At 34.9% G+C, this 13,328-nt stretch overlaps 1 protein-coding gene across 1 annotated transcript in view; it reads right to left on the bottom strand.

The window, feature by feature from the left end:
- Window positions 1–9,345: 9,345 nt before the first annotated feature.
- LOC113052704 (dihydropyrimidinase-related protein 2-like) overlaps window positions 9,346–13,328 on the bottom strand; it is a 28,365-nt gene continuing 24,382 nt past the window's right edge. Inside the window, exons 12-14 of the mRNA XM_026217115.1 lie at window positions 12,440–12,619; window positions 12,178–12,343; window positions 9,346–11,351 (exon numbers count right to left, since the gene is read on the bottom strand). Coding sequence (XP_026072900.1) covers window positions 11,260–11,351; window positions 12,178–12,343; window positions 12,440–12,619 — 438 coding nt within the window. The 3' untranslated portion in view covers window positions 9,346–11,259. The remainder of the gene's footprint in view (window positions 11,352–12,177; window positions 12,344–12,439; window positions 12,620–13,328) is intronic.

Raw genomic sequence — 13,328 nt, 5'->3', positions numbered from 1 at the left:
AACTTTGTTAAGAAGTCTGGTGGTTGTTTAGTCAAAAGAGTCCGTCAGCAAGACGTTGTTGCTGTTTTATTTTATTGTTAGCCAGCTTTATTTTCTGAAAATTACAAGTAAACCTGGAAATGTAATACACTTCTCAACAAGCCGCATGAATTGAGGTGTCATTCACAATCGGTGCACGGTGAGTTAACACTGAAGCTCAAGGGTTTGTTCGAACCCATACCCCTTATTCTTAGCAATAGTAATCAGGATGCTTGTCTTAGCAAACAGCACGAATATTATAAACTCACTGTGGCCTCTCAGAATGTCTGTTTTTGATTTATGGCAGTGTTCAGAAAAAGCCTGTTTGAGAAGCATAAACCGAATCATCTGGGAAGAGGTTATTTTCACAGTAGGAGAATAGTTGTGACTAGTCCAAAACCTTTCCTCTATAAAGTATCTTCAACATCTTATCAGCACTGTTCACAGCGTTTCTGAGAACGTCTCAGATCATTTCGTGTTATGGAAGGTGGACAGGGCCAAAGGTCCTCAAATGAAATCAAATGTTAACGTAAAGTTTGACCTTGCATCGGTATGTTATGTGTACATTATGAATATATAATGTCATATCATTTTTAGTTGTTTAGTTCTTTCTCAGCTAGAAAAGTCTTTATTCACATTGTAACATTAATTAATTTACTAGCACAGTGGCTATCAGTAAAGCAATGCCACCATAAGGACCAATATGTGGGTAGAGGTAAATGCGTATTATATGTTCGAACATAGCCAGAATGTGCACATGCTGAAATTTGCTCATGATACAAATTTGTCTTAACGCTTGGTCTTTACACAAGGCAAAGAATGTGCGTGACTACACATACAAAAGAAACACATTCAAAATGACCATGTTAATGCAGACAAACAGTCTGTGTTGATATGGTCAAATTTCACATATTCCATTTAAAGGTTTTTGGCCCCGTCCACCTTCCATATCTAGTGGCATCTCATACCATAGACGGTGCTTCGAAATCACTTATTTTCAAGCAGGCGTTTATTGCACAAGTGTCATATTCGCTGTATTCCTCTTTATCCCTGTGTTGATGTGGGGCACCAGACCACCATCTTTCTTCCAAATGTAAATTTGGTTTAGTGCTATCTAATATATTAAAAAGGCACAGAAGGTCAAACGCAGTGGTACGCTACTAATAATACAATCAGAATAAATCTATAGAACTCAGCATATTGCAGGTTTAGCAGACAAAATGTTCAGCTAATGTTGAAGTTTCTTCTAATTTCCAGTCTTTTATTTGGGTTCAGTAAAAGTCAACAGTGACCAAAGGCTGCTAAATTCAACAATAAATGCCATTTAAGACTGTTTAACAATGAATTTCTTTAACAATGAATTTTCTGTGAGACATAATGTGCATGGGTGAGTTGTGCACAATAAGACCTGGAACAGGCTGTACACTCTCAGAAGAAAAGGTACAAAAGCTGTCACTGGGGCACCCGGGGAACCATTTGAATAGGTACACTTTAAGCACATGTGCCTTTAAAGTATCAACATGGACTCAAAAGATGTACAAAGATGTTTTTTATGATAAAGTCTTATCTTGAACCACAATAAAAAAAAAAAAAATCATCATAAAAGTCTAAACTATCCACATATATTTCAAGTCTTCCGAAGTCTTTGTTTGTGGCAAAAATAAAATCTTCCTTCCAAGGCAAAATTATTCATTATATGATTTATATTTTACTACTCGGATCGGGATTGCGAATCATTTGAGTCAGTTTGAAAGTTTGGAGCAGGTTCGCGAATCATTTGAGTCAGTTTGGGGATTGCAAATCATTTGAATCAGTTCGGGAGTTTGGAGCGTGTTCGCAAATCATTTGAGTCAGTTCGGGAGTTCAAAGCGGGTTCGCGAATCATTTGAGTCAGTTTGAGAGTTCGGAGCGTGAATCATTTGAGTCAGTTTGGGAGTTCGTAGCGGAGTCGCGAATAATTTGAGTCAGTTCGGGAGTTCGGAGTGGGTTTGCGAATAATTTGAGTCAGTTTGGGTTCGCGAATCACTTTAATCATTTCGGGAGTTCAAAGCGGGTTCGCGAATCATTTGAGTCAGTTTAGGGATCGCAAATCATTTGAATCAGTTTCGGAAGTTGTGCATTTTGAGTGCGTTCTTTCACTGCATTATTCGGTGTATTCAAATGCATTTATGAATGCATGTGAATGATCACAAAATTCAAGATATGGGGGTTAGAAAATGTATATATTTATATCATTTTATGTAGTTAATCAATATCACACGAAGAGTGCCATTTCAGTTTTTCTCCAAAAATCATCATGATTAAAATGTGATATTATGTTACTACAAACAATTATTTAATTACAAATACAAAATGTTGCAGAATAATGTAATATATGAATGAATAATAGCCTAAAGAACCTTTGTGCCAAAATTCTTTCATGTAATTATAGAACCTTTTTAGCATAAAAGGCTCTTTGGAGTTGAGTAAAGAACCCTATGGTTCTATATAGAACCCCAATGAACCCTTTTTTCTAAGAGTGTGTTGTCATAACGTTCACCTTGGAGATTGAAAATGTTTCTTTTTTTGAGACCCCAGGAGCCCAAATTCAGACCCAGAACAATAAAACCCACAGAAGAGGTGGGAGTTAAAATGAGGAATCTTTATATTACCAAACTGCAGGGAGAGGAAGAGTAGATCATGATCTGCAAGATTAACCACAGCAATCAAATAGTGAGAGAGTGATCTGCTCACCTGGTTATGTTCGTGGATGTTTCGACGTAGAAAACAGTTTGGAATGGAAATTTTTATATTTTATTTGTTAACAACATACTTTTCGTACATTAATTTCAATAAATGTTATGAAATTAGAGAACTAAGCCAACAGTAGTGCTGGCGGTGTCATTTGATTTGGATGGGAACTTCGGATTGTGATTCATTTGAGTCAATTTGGGAGTTCGGAGCGTGAATCATTTTAATCAGTTCGGGAGTTCGGAGCGGGTTCGCGAATCATTTGAGTCTGTTCGGGAGTTCGTAGCGGGATCGCGAATCATTTGAGTCAGTTTGGGGATCGCGAATCATTTGAGTCAATTCGGGAGTTCGGAGCGGGTTAGCGAATCATTTGAGTCAGTTTGGGGATCGCGAATCATTTGAGTCAGTTCGGGAGCTCGGAGCGGGATCGCGAATCATTTGAGTCAATTCGGGAGTTCGGAGCGGGTTAGCGAATCATTTGAGTCAGTTTGGGGATCGCGAATCATTTGAGTCAGTTCGGGAGTTCGGAGCGAGTTAGCGAATCATTTGAGTCAGTTTGGGAGTTCGGAGCGGAATCGCGAATCAGTTCGGGAGTTCGGAGCGGGTTCGCGAATCAGTTTGGGGATCGCGAATCATTTTAAAAAGTGCACTGCATGCATCTAGGCTAATGTAAAGTTACATGATGAAGTCATACTAGTGCGCGTGTGCATTTTGAGTGCGTTCTTTCACTGCATTATTTGATGTATTCAAATACATTTATGAATGCATGTGAATCATCACAAAATTCAAGATATGGGGGTTAGAAAATGTATATATTTATATAATTTTATGTAGTTAATCAATATCACACGAAGAGTGCCATTTCAGTTTTTCTCCAAAAATCAGCATGATTAAAATGTGATATTATGTTACTACAAACAATAATTTAATTAAAAATACAAAATAATAGCCTAAAGAACCTTTGTGCCAAAAGGGTTTTTCTTGTCATTATAAAACCTTTTTAGCATAAAAGTTTCTTTGGAGTTGAGTAAAGATCCCTCAATGAACCCCTTTTTTTCTAAGAGTGTACTGGAGCAATTCCCAGGAGAGAAGGGAGGAGTCTGGCTTAGTTTCAGTTTTAAATTGGTTAAAAATACAAGTAAATAATACAATTTCCTTCAAACTGACAAGCTAAACCAACATATCTGATTATTACAGGGGTTATTTATTATCATAAATAAAAAAAAGAATAAATATTCATTATTTTTTATAAACTTTCATAAAACCACCAAAAAATAGTATTCCACACTGCAAGTCTTGTGAAGTCTTAATATAAAAAATCTTTAAGATCCATTAGTTTGCGAAACAGCAACTTTGTACAATATATGTTGACATGCAAATGAAATTTAATTATCATCACATGTTTTGCATTGAATAATAATAAAAAAGATTATCCCTTGATTTCACAGACAATGCTTAAAATTAGTCCCAGACTAAAATGCATCAGCTGTTTGAACTGAAATAAACTTGACATTGACACAGTAAGGTTTTTTATAAGACATGTTTATTAATGTCCTAATTGAACTATGATTGTCTGTGAAACCATGCCTAAATGTTTATTTTTGTCTGACATTAATTCTTTTACATATCTGAAGGGTATTTTTTTTTCCATACAAGTCTGTCTTGAATTTGTCACTGGCCTGACACACCAAGGTTGCACATTTCCTGGGTCTGAATAACACAGCATTCTCACGGGACTGAGATACGCTTCATTCAGGCCTGCGTGAGAGCCGCTCCAAACATAGTGCACATGAGAAAGCCATCGCCCACAGAAACATGACAACATGAAAATGTCTGCTTAAAGTCCAACCCTCGCTCAAAGGATCGTGTGTTTAGATCCAAGACAATCATTTACCTTCATACTGATGATCAAGGATTCTGAAAATGGTATTTATGTATACAAAATATGTGTTTACAGAAATCAATCATTCACAACACATCTACACTTTATACCTCCATGCACATTAATGCGGAAACGTTTCCTGAAAATACTGTGTGGTACATATGGTGGTTACTGTGCAGCTGTACAGCACCAGAAATCAAGCAAAGATTTATTGTGGAAACACGTGAAAATGTGCATCACTTTCACTGCAGATGTTTTCTCTATAGAAAGGTTGAACAAATATCAACATTATAATGCATCAACCTCAGAATTTATATATATATATATATATATATACAAGTATTTTATTTCTGATATAGTTTCAAGGCAACATTTCTCATCTCCATTGAGTTTGCCTTGTTGTGTCTTCATTTGATTATTAGTAAAACACAACATTTCTAAACCATGTGAAATTTGTGATTTCAATTAATTAGACATACTGATTGACTGCTAAGATTTCTTTTTTTCTACTACGTTTAAATTTAACCATTAAAATTGAGTCCAGAAAAAATTCAAAGGGATTTTATAAAGGCCTATATAAAAAATACAATTAATAAACACAACAAAATTACTAAAAACATTTAAAAGAACTAATTCAAGATAAAATATATAAACTATAATGGCATCTCAATGATCCTAAAATATCAGTGCAGAACATTGTTAATTATTTAGTGCAATTTTGAATTTCAAGTTGATTTGATTTCATAATGAACAACCAATTTGGTCCAGATTCAGAATTTACCTCAATTAACTGCAATTCAGTAACAAACAACATGCTGTGTTTTCTGAATGGTTCAGGAGCAAACTGTGCTCATTAAAGGCAAAAATGGCTCTTTAAAAATCAATACTGGAGGCAAATACGGCCCTGTAGTACAGCTCCACTGCTAAAAAATTAATTATGTATACGGAAGATCAGACAATAGCCAGTCATGTGATGATCTCTAATGGGCTCTTGCCACAAGACAGCGGAGGAGAACTGAAAAACTTGTCAGGGTCATTAGTGTAGTCCTGGTGCCGCGGGGGAAGACAGAGTCTGCTCAACATCATCCGACAGGAACTTTAAATGGGAGCTTGTGTACATTTGCATCCCTTTTCAGAAGCCCTCTCATGTGGGAGGATGAAATCGCCTCATGCTCTCCCTCAGTAAAACTAGCTTCAAATGAGCACACATGAACAGAAAGTTATATATATATATAGAGAGAGAGAGAGAGAGAGAGATTTACAATGATATAGTACCATGGTAATTTGGTTTTTGAATATGGTAATCATTTAGTACTATAATATTGCACAACCTTGACTTTCAATCGACTCATAATTAGTTTTTTTTTTTTTTCTTTATTTCTTCAAATACATTATAATGAGCCACAGGTCCAGATGTGTCTTTTTCTCTGACCTACAACACCTCCTACTGTTCTAATGTGAGCATAACACAGAGTTTGAACACTTTGGCTGTTCAAAACAGCATACTACTTCATTTCTGCTGTATGAAGCCAATACTCCAGTATGAATTTTCCAAAACTATCCAAAATGCGCTACAGAGCAAAACATTCTCAATGCATTGACACAGCATTGTCAGAAGAAGAAAAAAAAATAATTTGCTGTTTATTACTCACCCTCAGGACATCCAGCATGTAGTTTTCCTTCTATGCAGGAACAGTGCAAACGATTCAGCTGAAACCAAACCACGGTTTTTGATTATTCACAAAAGTCGAGGGTTAAAAAAAAGGCAGATCCAAAAACGCAAAAAATGATATACATTATATATAATGTTCCTGAAAATATATTAAGGTCTTATGAAGTGAAAGGATCGGTCTGTGTATGAAACTTACACATTATTTACAACAGTACTACCTGTGCTCCAGAGTCAGGTAAATATGGCACGTGCGCGCTCACGCGTTCTCTCATATGACGTAAGCACCTACGTGAACTGCAGCCATGCTGTTTTTGTTTTTTATTACTTGAAAGAACATAAAAAATAGCAAGTAAACAGCAATAATAAAACTCTTAATACATTTCCAAGAAGTCCAATAGCAGCACAACAAAGACATACATATAAACAAAATAAACATAATCAGAACTTTAAGAAAGAAATATATATAAATAAATAAATACTATACAAGGACCTTTATCATCAAAAAATAAATGTAAAAGATTACACAGTTTATTTTATTTTTATTTTTTATGTCACATGAGTTTTAAGGATATGAAGAATACAATTAAATATTTCTGGAAAAGTGGGGTTTATTTATGAATGACCTGGTCAAAAGCACAGTAATATTAACACAAAATTCACCATTACAATTCCAAGAAAAAACTATATTTTACAGTTTTACAATCAAAGTCAGGTAGCATAGAAGTCTTCCCAGAATTTTTTAAAAAATAATTTGCATATTTAAAACAGATGTTCCAATGACTCTGTGTAATGAGGTGCACTGATTGCAAGCCAAATTAACTCATTACAGGGATAAATATCGTAAATAATTAAAAAATCTATACTTTTTGATAGAATTGGAGAAATCTTGTTCTTATTCAAACCACTTTATCTTCGGGAGAATCCGAAACAAGGGGTCTCTTCTTTACTTTAAAAGGGAAGATCAGTGTGTTTAAAACCTTATTCTTACCGCTCTGCTCCCAGAGATGATTAGATTACCTGATCTTGGTATCACACCTTTAATAAACTGAACCAAACCAGCAAGGAACAGCTTTCACCAAAGACACATATTATTCCTGAGTACAATTAATATTGTATTTAAAAAAAAAAAAATCATAACTAAGGAAATTACTGTCATAATGTGCACAATGGACCAGATACCTTTGTCCATCCAGTCCTCAAAAACAGCACATTTCCTTTTAATAAGGATACACTATTATTACTCAAAGAACAACTATGTGGGGAAAAGTTGTGTTTTTGTTTAATTTTGACGGCTCAAATGTTTTGATTTTAGAAGAGAAGCTAAACCGAACAGAATGTTTATTGCTATAAGGAAGTCTTGGAGCCATCTCTGCTTAAGGGTACCATTCATTACATCGAAATCAATTCTGTTCAACCTTCCCTCAATGACTCACTTCACCACATCTGACTTTCTTATATAATGCTGCTTGTTTTTCCAAATAAATGTATACTGAGTTTGATAAATGTCATGTATCAGATATACTCAAAGAAAATGCTGGTTAAATCAACCTGGAAAGTGCTTCGGATTTCTGTATGAGAATTCTGCCAAATATACAGATATCTCTAACCACGTATTTAAAATGTTTGTACTTTTTTTTTCTTCATGTTATCAACCAAATATTTTTTTTCTCTTAGAGTCTTAAGTAAAAACAGTTCCTAACGTTTAACCTATATATTTAATGGAATATTAAACAATTGAGATCCAGTGTGATTATGAAGTGCCATCAGCTCACGCTTTTTTAAATTCAATTGTAGACTAGAAGCTATTGAGAAACCGAGGAGACACCAGATTAACGGCACGTGGAATCTGCTCTTCTTCGCCAAGAAACAGGGTGGTATCATCTGCTAGTTGATTTATTAATAGCTGACTCCCTATAAAAAAAAATAAAAAAATAAAAAGCCTGATATCTTTACTATTTTTCACATAAATTGCAAACAGTTCATCTATTAAAATGACTTGGGATCCCCTTGACTGCAGCCAAGGTTTATGTGTGTGTGAAAGGTGGCTTGGATTTAGTAAAAGCAGTTGGCTTGTATTGTTAATTATTGTCTTATCTTATAGTTAAAAAATACATTTAGTAATAAAATTTGTGTGTGTGTGTGTGTGTGTTTAAAAAAAAGGAAATAATCTAAATTATTTTGAATTAATTTTCTTTTGCATCAAAGGAAAATATTTAGGTAATGTAATGAACTGCGTGTTTCCTTTGAGTAGGGCACATGTGCAAAAATGAGAAGAACTGACTAGGTCTACATAAAGTAACTAAAATCACCAAATTGCCAGCTTTGTCAAAGACATTAAACAAAAATGAAGTCAACATCCCACTGGAACTAATTCAACGGCATTCAGACAAGTGTGATTTAAAGGGATACTTCACCCAAAAAATGAAAAATCTGTCATCATTTACTCAAGTTGTTCCAAACCTGTTTGAGTTTCTTTCTTCTTTTGAACATAAAAGAAGATATTTTGAAGAATGTAGGTAATCAAACAGTTACTAGTCCCCACTGAACTCCAAAGCACCCACCCCTCAATACTATCCACCTTTTTTCATGAACACGAAAGACTTGTCTGCCTCAAAATGGAAAAAACGTAAGATTTCCGGTCTCTGGTGTTTCCAGCTCAACCCTTCGCATGTGTTTATATTAAGTTATTAAAAAAAATGTGAGTTTAATTAATTACTTCAATTGTTTTGCTCCATTTAAACATGGAGACCGGAACATGAGAGCATCCAAACTAAAGTTAAAATCCATCATGATGGTGCTCCTCGGAAAAAGGTGGATGTTACACATGCATGAAAACATACATACATAAGAGTCAGTGGGGACCCTAAATGATAGAATTTTCATTTTTGGGCAAACTATAAATTAAAAGTGTCTAAATACTGATGGGATCACTATATATCACAACAGCATTGGATTACCACAGGACATCATTAGTTAAAAAAGGCAAATACATAAAACAGGTGAGGTTTGTGAGTAATATGTTTTGACATTGGACAAGCTGTACTGGCTTTTGTTCACAACTGTATTTTATTGTTACAATCATAGACATTAAGAATGATGAATTGTGTACATATCTTCCATGAGAAATGTTCAGCTTGTCATAACAACACTCACAGACATTAATCAAGATCTATATCACTTGGTGAAGAGGCAGGCAAGGCAATTTATAAAAACAAAGCAGAACTGCAACGCAAGAAAAACATTGTGACCTAATGTTTAATTTAGAATAAGAATAATTTAGAAAAGAGCACCTCCCTCTCGATCTGCTGTGCACACAGAGAGTTTTCCTTTATTTTCTCAACTGTATTGTATTGTTTCTGGTGAGACCCCCTGCATGAAAACTGTGGGACAAAGTAGGAATGGACAGTTTGACATTTATAGCCAAAAATGAGTTGATTCAAATCACACCAAAACCCCACAGGACTGCGCACCACGGTCAAAAACACCAGTTATCTTTTTTTTTTTTTTTTTTTTTTTTTTACTTTCAACATCTCCAAAAAGGCAGTTTAATAATACTGAGAGAAAATAACAGAGTGCAAAAACACAAGTGAGGAAGACAAACGTCAGGAAGCGTTGAAACACTGACCTGAAACCGAAATCATAACATGCATAGAAAAAAAATACAAATAAAAAAATAATCCAACTATCAAGTTCATTATAAAACAACATTCTAAAAACTTGTAATAAATCAGGCATTTGTGGAAGAGTTGACACTTTTTGCAAAATGTAAAATGCAAATGTGGTTTGAATCCTAAACAATAAATAACTCATCAACTCTTCCTACAAAGAAAAAAAACAACAAACCAACAACACGTTAAACACGAAACCATACAGGCGGAAGTTTTGTGCTGTTCATTTCCAGAATGCAAACAAATAATAACATTAAAATGTTGGATCATACTACCTAGCTAACAAAACGTTATCAGAACGTTCTGGCAAGTTTCTCGTCTCGAACAGAGCGTTCATTCAAAGCGGTCTTTAATAATGTTCTTAATCCTTAACCCAAAAAACTTTATTTATACATAAGTCCTGGAATGTTTTTCTAAAACATTTCAGTTCAACATTTGTCTAACATTTTTTTAACTGTTACAACTTGCTCGTTTACAACTGTAACATTATCAAAATGTTTGTGTTTTTTTTCTTTTTAAACTGCCCATTTTTAATGTTCAGAGAACAATAACTAAATCCAAACATTCACAAAACGTTCTTACAACATATTTTTGTTAGCTGGGTAGTTCCTGTCCTTGGACCGTAGATTACTTGGTTAGCCGAATAAGTTTCAGGACCACTTGGCCAGAAACAACAGGGTTTGTTTTTTTAAAGCATGCATTGCATGTTTATGTCACATTTATCAAGGCATTAATAAATACAGGAATTTAGCATTTTAATCCAATTGCATGTAAAAAAACAAAAACAAAAAAAAAAATCCTAATTTAGAAAGTCTGACCAAATAACAAATAAGAAAAAATACATTACTTCCAGTTCATTCATCACATGACAAGTGAAAGGTTGCATTGTATTTTGTGATACAGTACAGTATGCTGTGTTGCATAATGCACATTTTGCATGTAGTAGGTCGTTCTATGCATAGAGAAACCCCTCACTATGCACGGTATACATACTGAAGAATTAGCAGTATTCTGTGCTGAACGTAATCAAGTTAAATAGCACAACATATCTGATATTACAGTACCAATGCCAAGTCATCCTGAAACTTATTCATCTAAGAAAGATGCACTCAAAAACAGGATGCTAGAGTTAAAGGGATGGGTGTGAGGGGTGGATGAATGGACAGAAGTGTAGGAGGAAGAAGAGGTGTGCTTGTTGGGATGTAGTCCAGACGTCGGGATGGCTCCCGGAGGAAAAGCCCAAGTTTCTTTAACCCCCATCCTTTTATCTCTGTCATGAGTAAATGATTTTATCCCAGGCTGGTAATGTTGGCCCTGCCACCTGGGGGCGCCACTATGCGCTGAGTGTTACGACGAGGAACGTTGTCGTCAATTTGAGCCCCTGTGAAATGATGAAAGCAAATGAAAATATAACAGCTGGCAAAAACAGAGTGTGCTTATGCTCTATATATTATACAATTATTACTTGAAAAAGTATGCAAGAATAAAAAAACTGATCAATCAATCAAACAATCAAGTAGTTGAGATTTGCTATATAGTACATACAGTATCATAACATGTGAGTATACTGTAGTCATGAGGAAAAAACTTGGCCAATGGACGTACTTATATATCCAACTTCGCGCTAATATGGGTCAACAAACACATAACCGAGATTTGTACATATTTCTTTATGCGAGTACTAATGAAGTTAATACTGTATAAATACGGTTTTTCAGTTGGGTGCACAAGTGTACTGAACAGATACAGTGTTTTTTAACCACTGCACATGCAGAATTTCATTTAAAGAACTCTTAGTTTTAAATATCTTAATTTTAATCGAATAAATCCCAAGATCCTTTTTTTTTTCGTCTATGCAGTTTCAATTGCATTTGTGCCTCCCCCAATAATCACAATAAGCTCCTAAAGAAATGTTTAATTATAGCTGAATTTCATTTAAGACAGAGTCACATTTTGTTAATAAAAAAATAAGTTTTATAGTTTTCCCCACTGTTATACCAAAAACGTACTGAACCATGACTTCAAAACTATAATTTTTGTGTACCATTTAAACCCTAGTGTGTGTGTGTATATATATATATATATATATATATATTTTGCATAATGGCAAAATAGTATGGCAATGTGCCATTCTAAAAAGTTCATTAGTAGCAAATGATATAGGTTTGTTTCACAAATAAGAATAGGATATTTAGTTGTATACTCACCAGATAGACTGAATCCAGACTGATGCAGGTTGCGAACCGGTTGAGGAACGTGTTTTACAGGAGAAGTCTTTCCGGAGGTGACAGGGGTCATGACCTTAGGTGTCACAGTGACCTCACACACCGGGCCGTCATACAGACCTCGCGGGACTCCACACAGCTCAGCAAGCTGCGATGAAAGATGCCATCATTTGACAAATTTCTAATCATTTATGACTATTTAAACTGCGAGTCTTTTGTGTGTACAGTATGTATGTGCATATACCCTGCTGCGGGCCTTTATCCTCTTGTAGACGTAGTCTGGGAAGGGTTTACGGCTGATGTAGCGTCCAGAGCCCTCAGTGGTGTGGAGGTTCCCGTCCTCCAGGACGATCTTGCCCTGGCTGATCACCACCAGAGGAGCTCCACGCACCTCGATCCCCTCAAAGATGTTGTACTCCACTGCCTGAGAAGGACAGAATGAGGCAAGAGCTCTCATCTTTAATCACTACACTGCTTTAAAGTCTGTATATAGTTGAGGCTCTGTCATGGAAGGCCAATGCACTGCAGAGTTTAGCTCCAACCTCTGATCGTACTCACATACCTGTGATTTTCTAATGATCCTGAAGACATTGATTATCATGCTCAGGTGTGTTTGATTAGGGTTAGAGCTAAACTCTGCAGGAAAGTGGATCTCGTAGGCCAGATTTGAGGATCACTGTTCTATACTTTCAAAACAATCTGTAGCACAGAGTAATTAAATAGTAAAAAACCTAAAATATTATGAAAAATAAAAAAACTGATTCACTACTGATCAAAGGTTTGGGGTCGGTAAGAATTTGTAATGTTTTGAAAGAAGTCTTTCATGCATTCACTGAAAAAAATTATTCATTGAATTTACTAAAAAAAAATGTATGGTTAGTGGTTGCAATCAATTTATTTTAGCTATATTTAAGTAAAATAATTTAGTTGCTTCACTTCAAAAAAAATTTATTTAAATGTAGCTAAAATAAATTGATTGCAAGCACTTACCATAACATTTTTCTTTACTAAATTCAATGAATCATTTTTTTCAGTGTTGAATTGATAAAATAAAAACAGTAATATTGTGAAATGTTATAATTTATAAAAACTGGATTATATTTTAAAATGTATTGTATTTCTGTGATGCACAG

Source organism: Carassius auratus, chromosome 33 (genome assembly GCF_003368295.1).
Source record: "Carassius auratus strain Wakin chromosome 33, ASM336829v1, whole genome shotgun sequence".
Lineage (NCBI taxonomy): Eukaryota > Metazoa > Chordata > Actinopteri > Cypriniformes > Cyprinidae > Carassius > Carassius auratus.
This window is presented reverse-complemented; position numbering and strand designations above follow the sequence as displayed.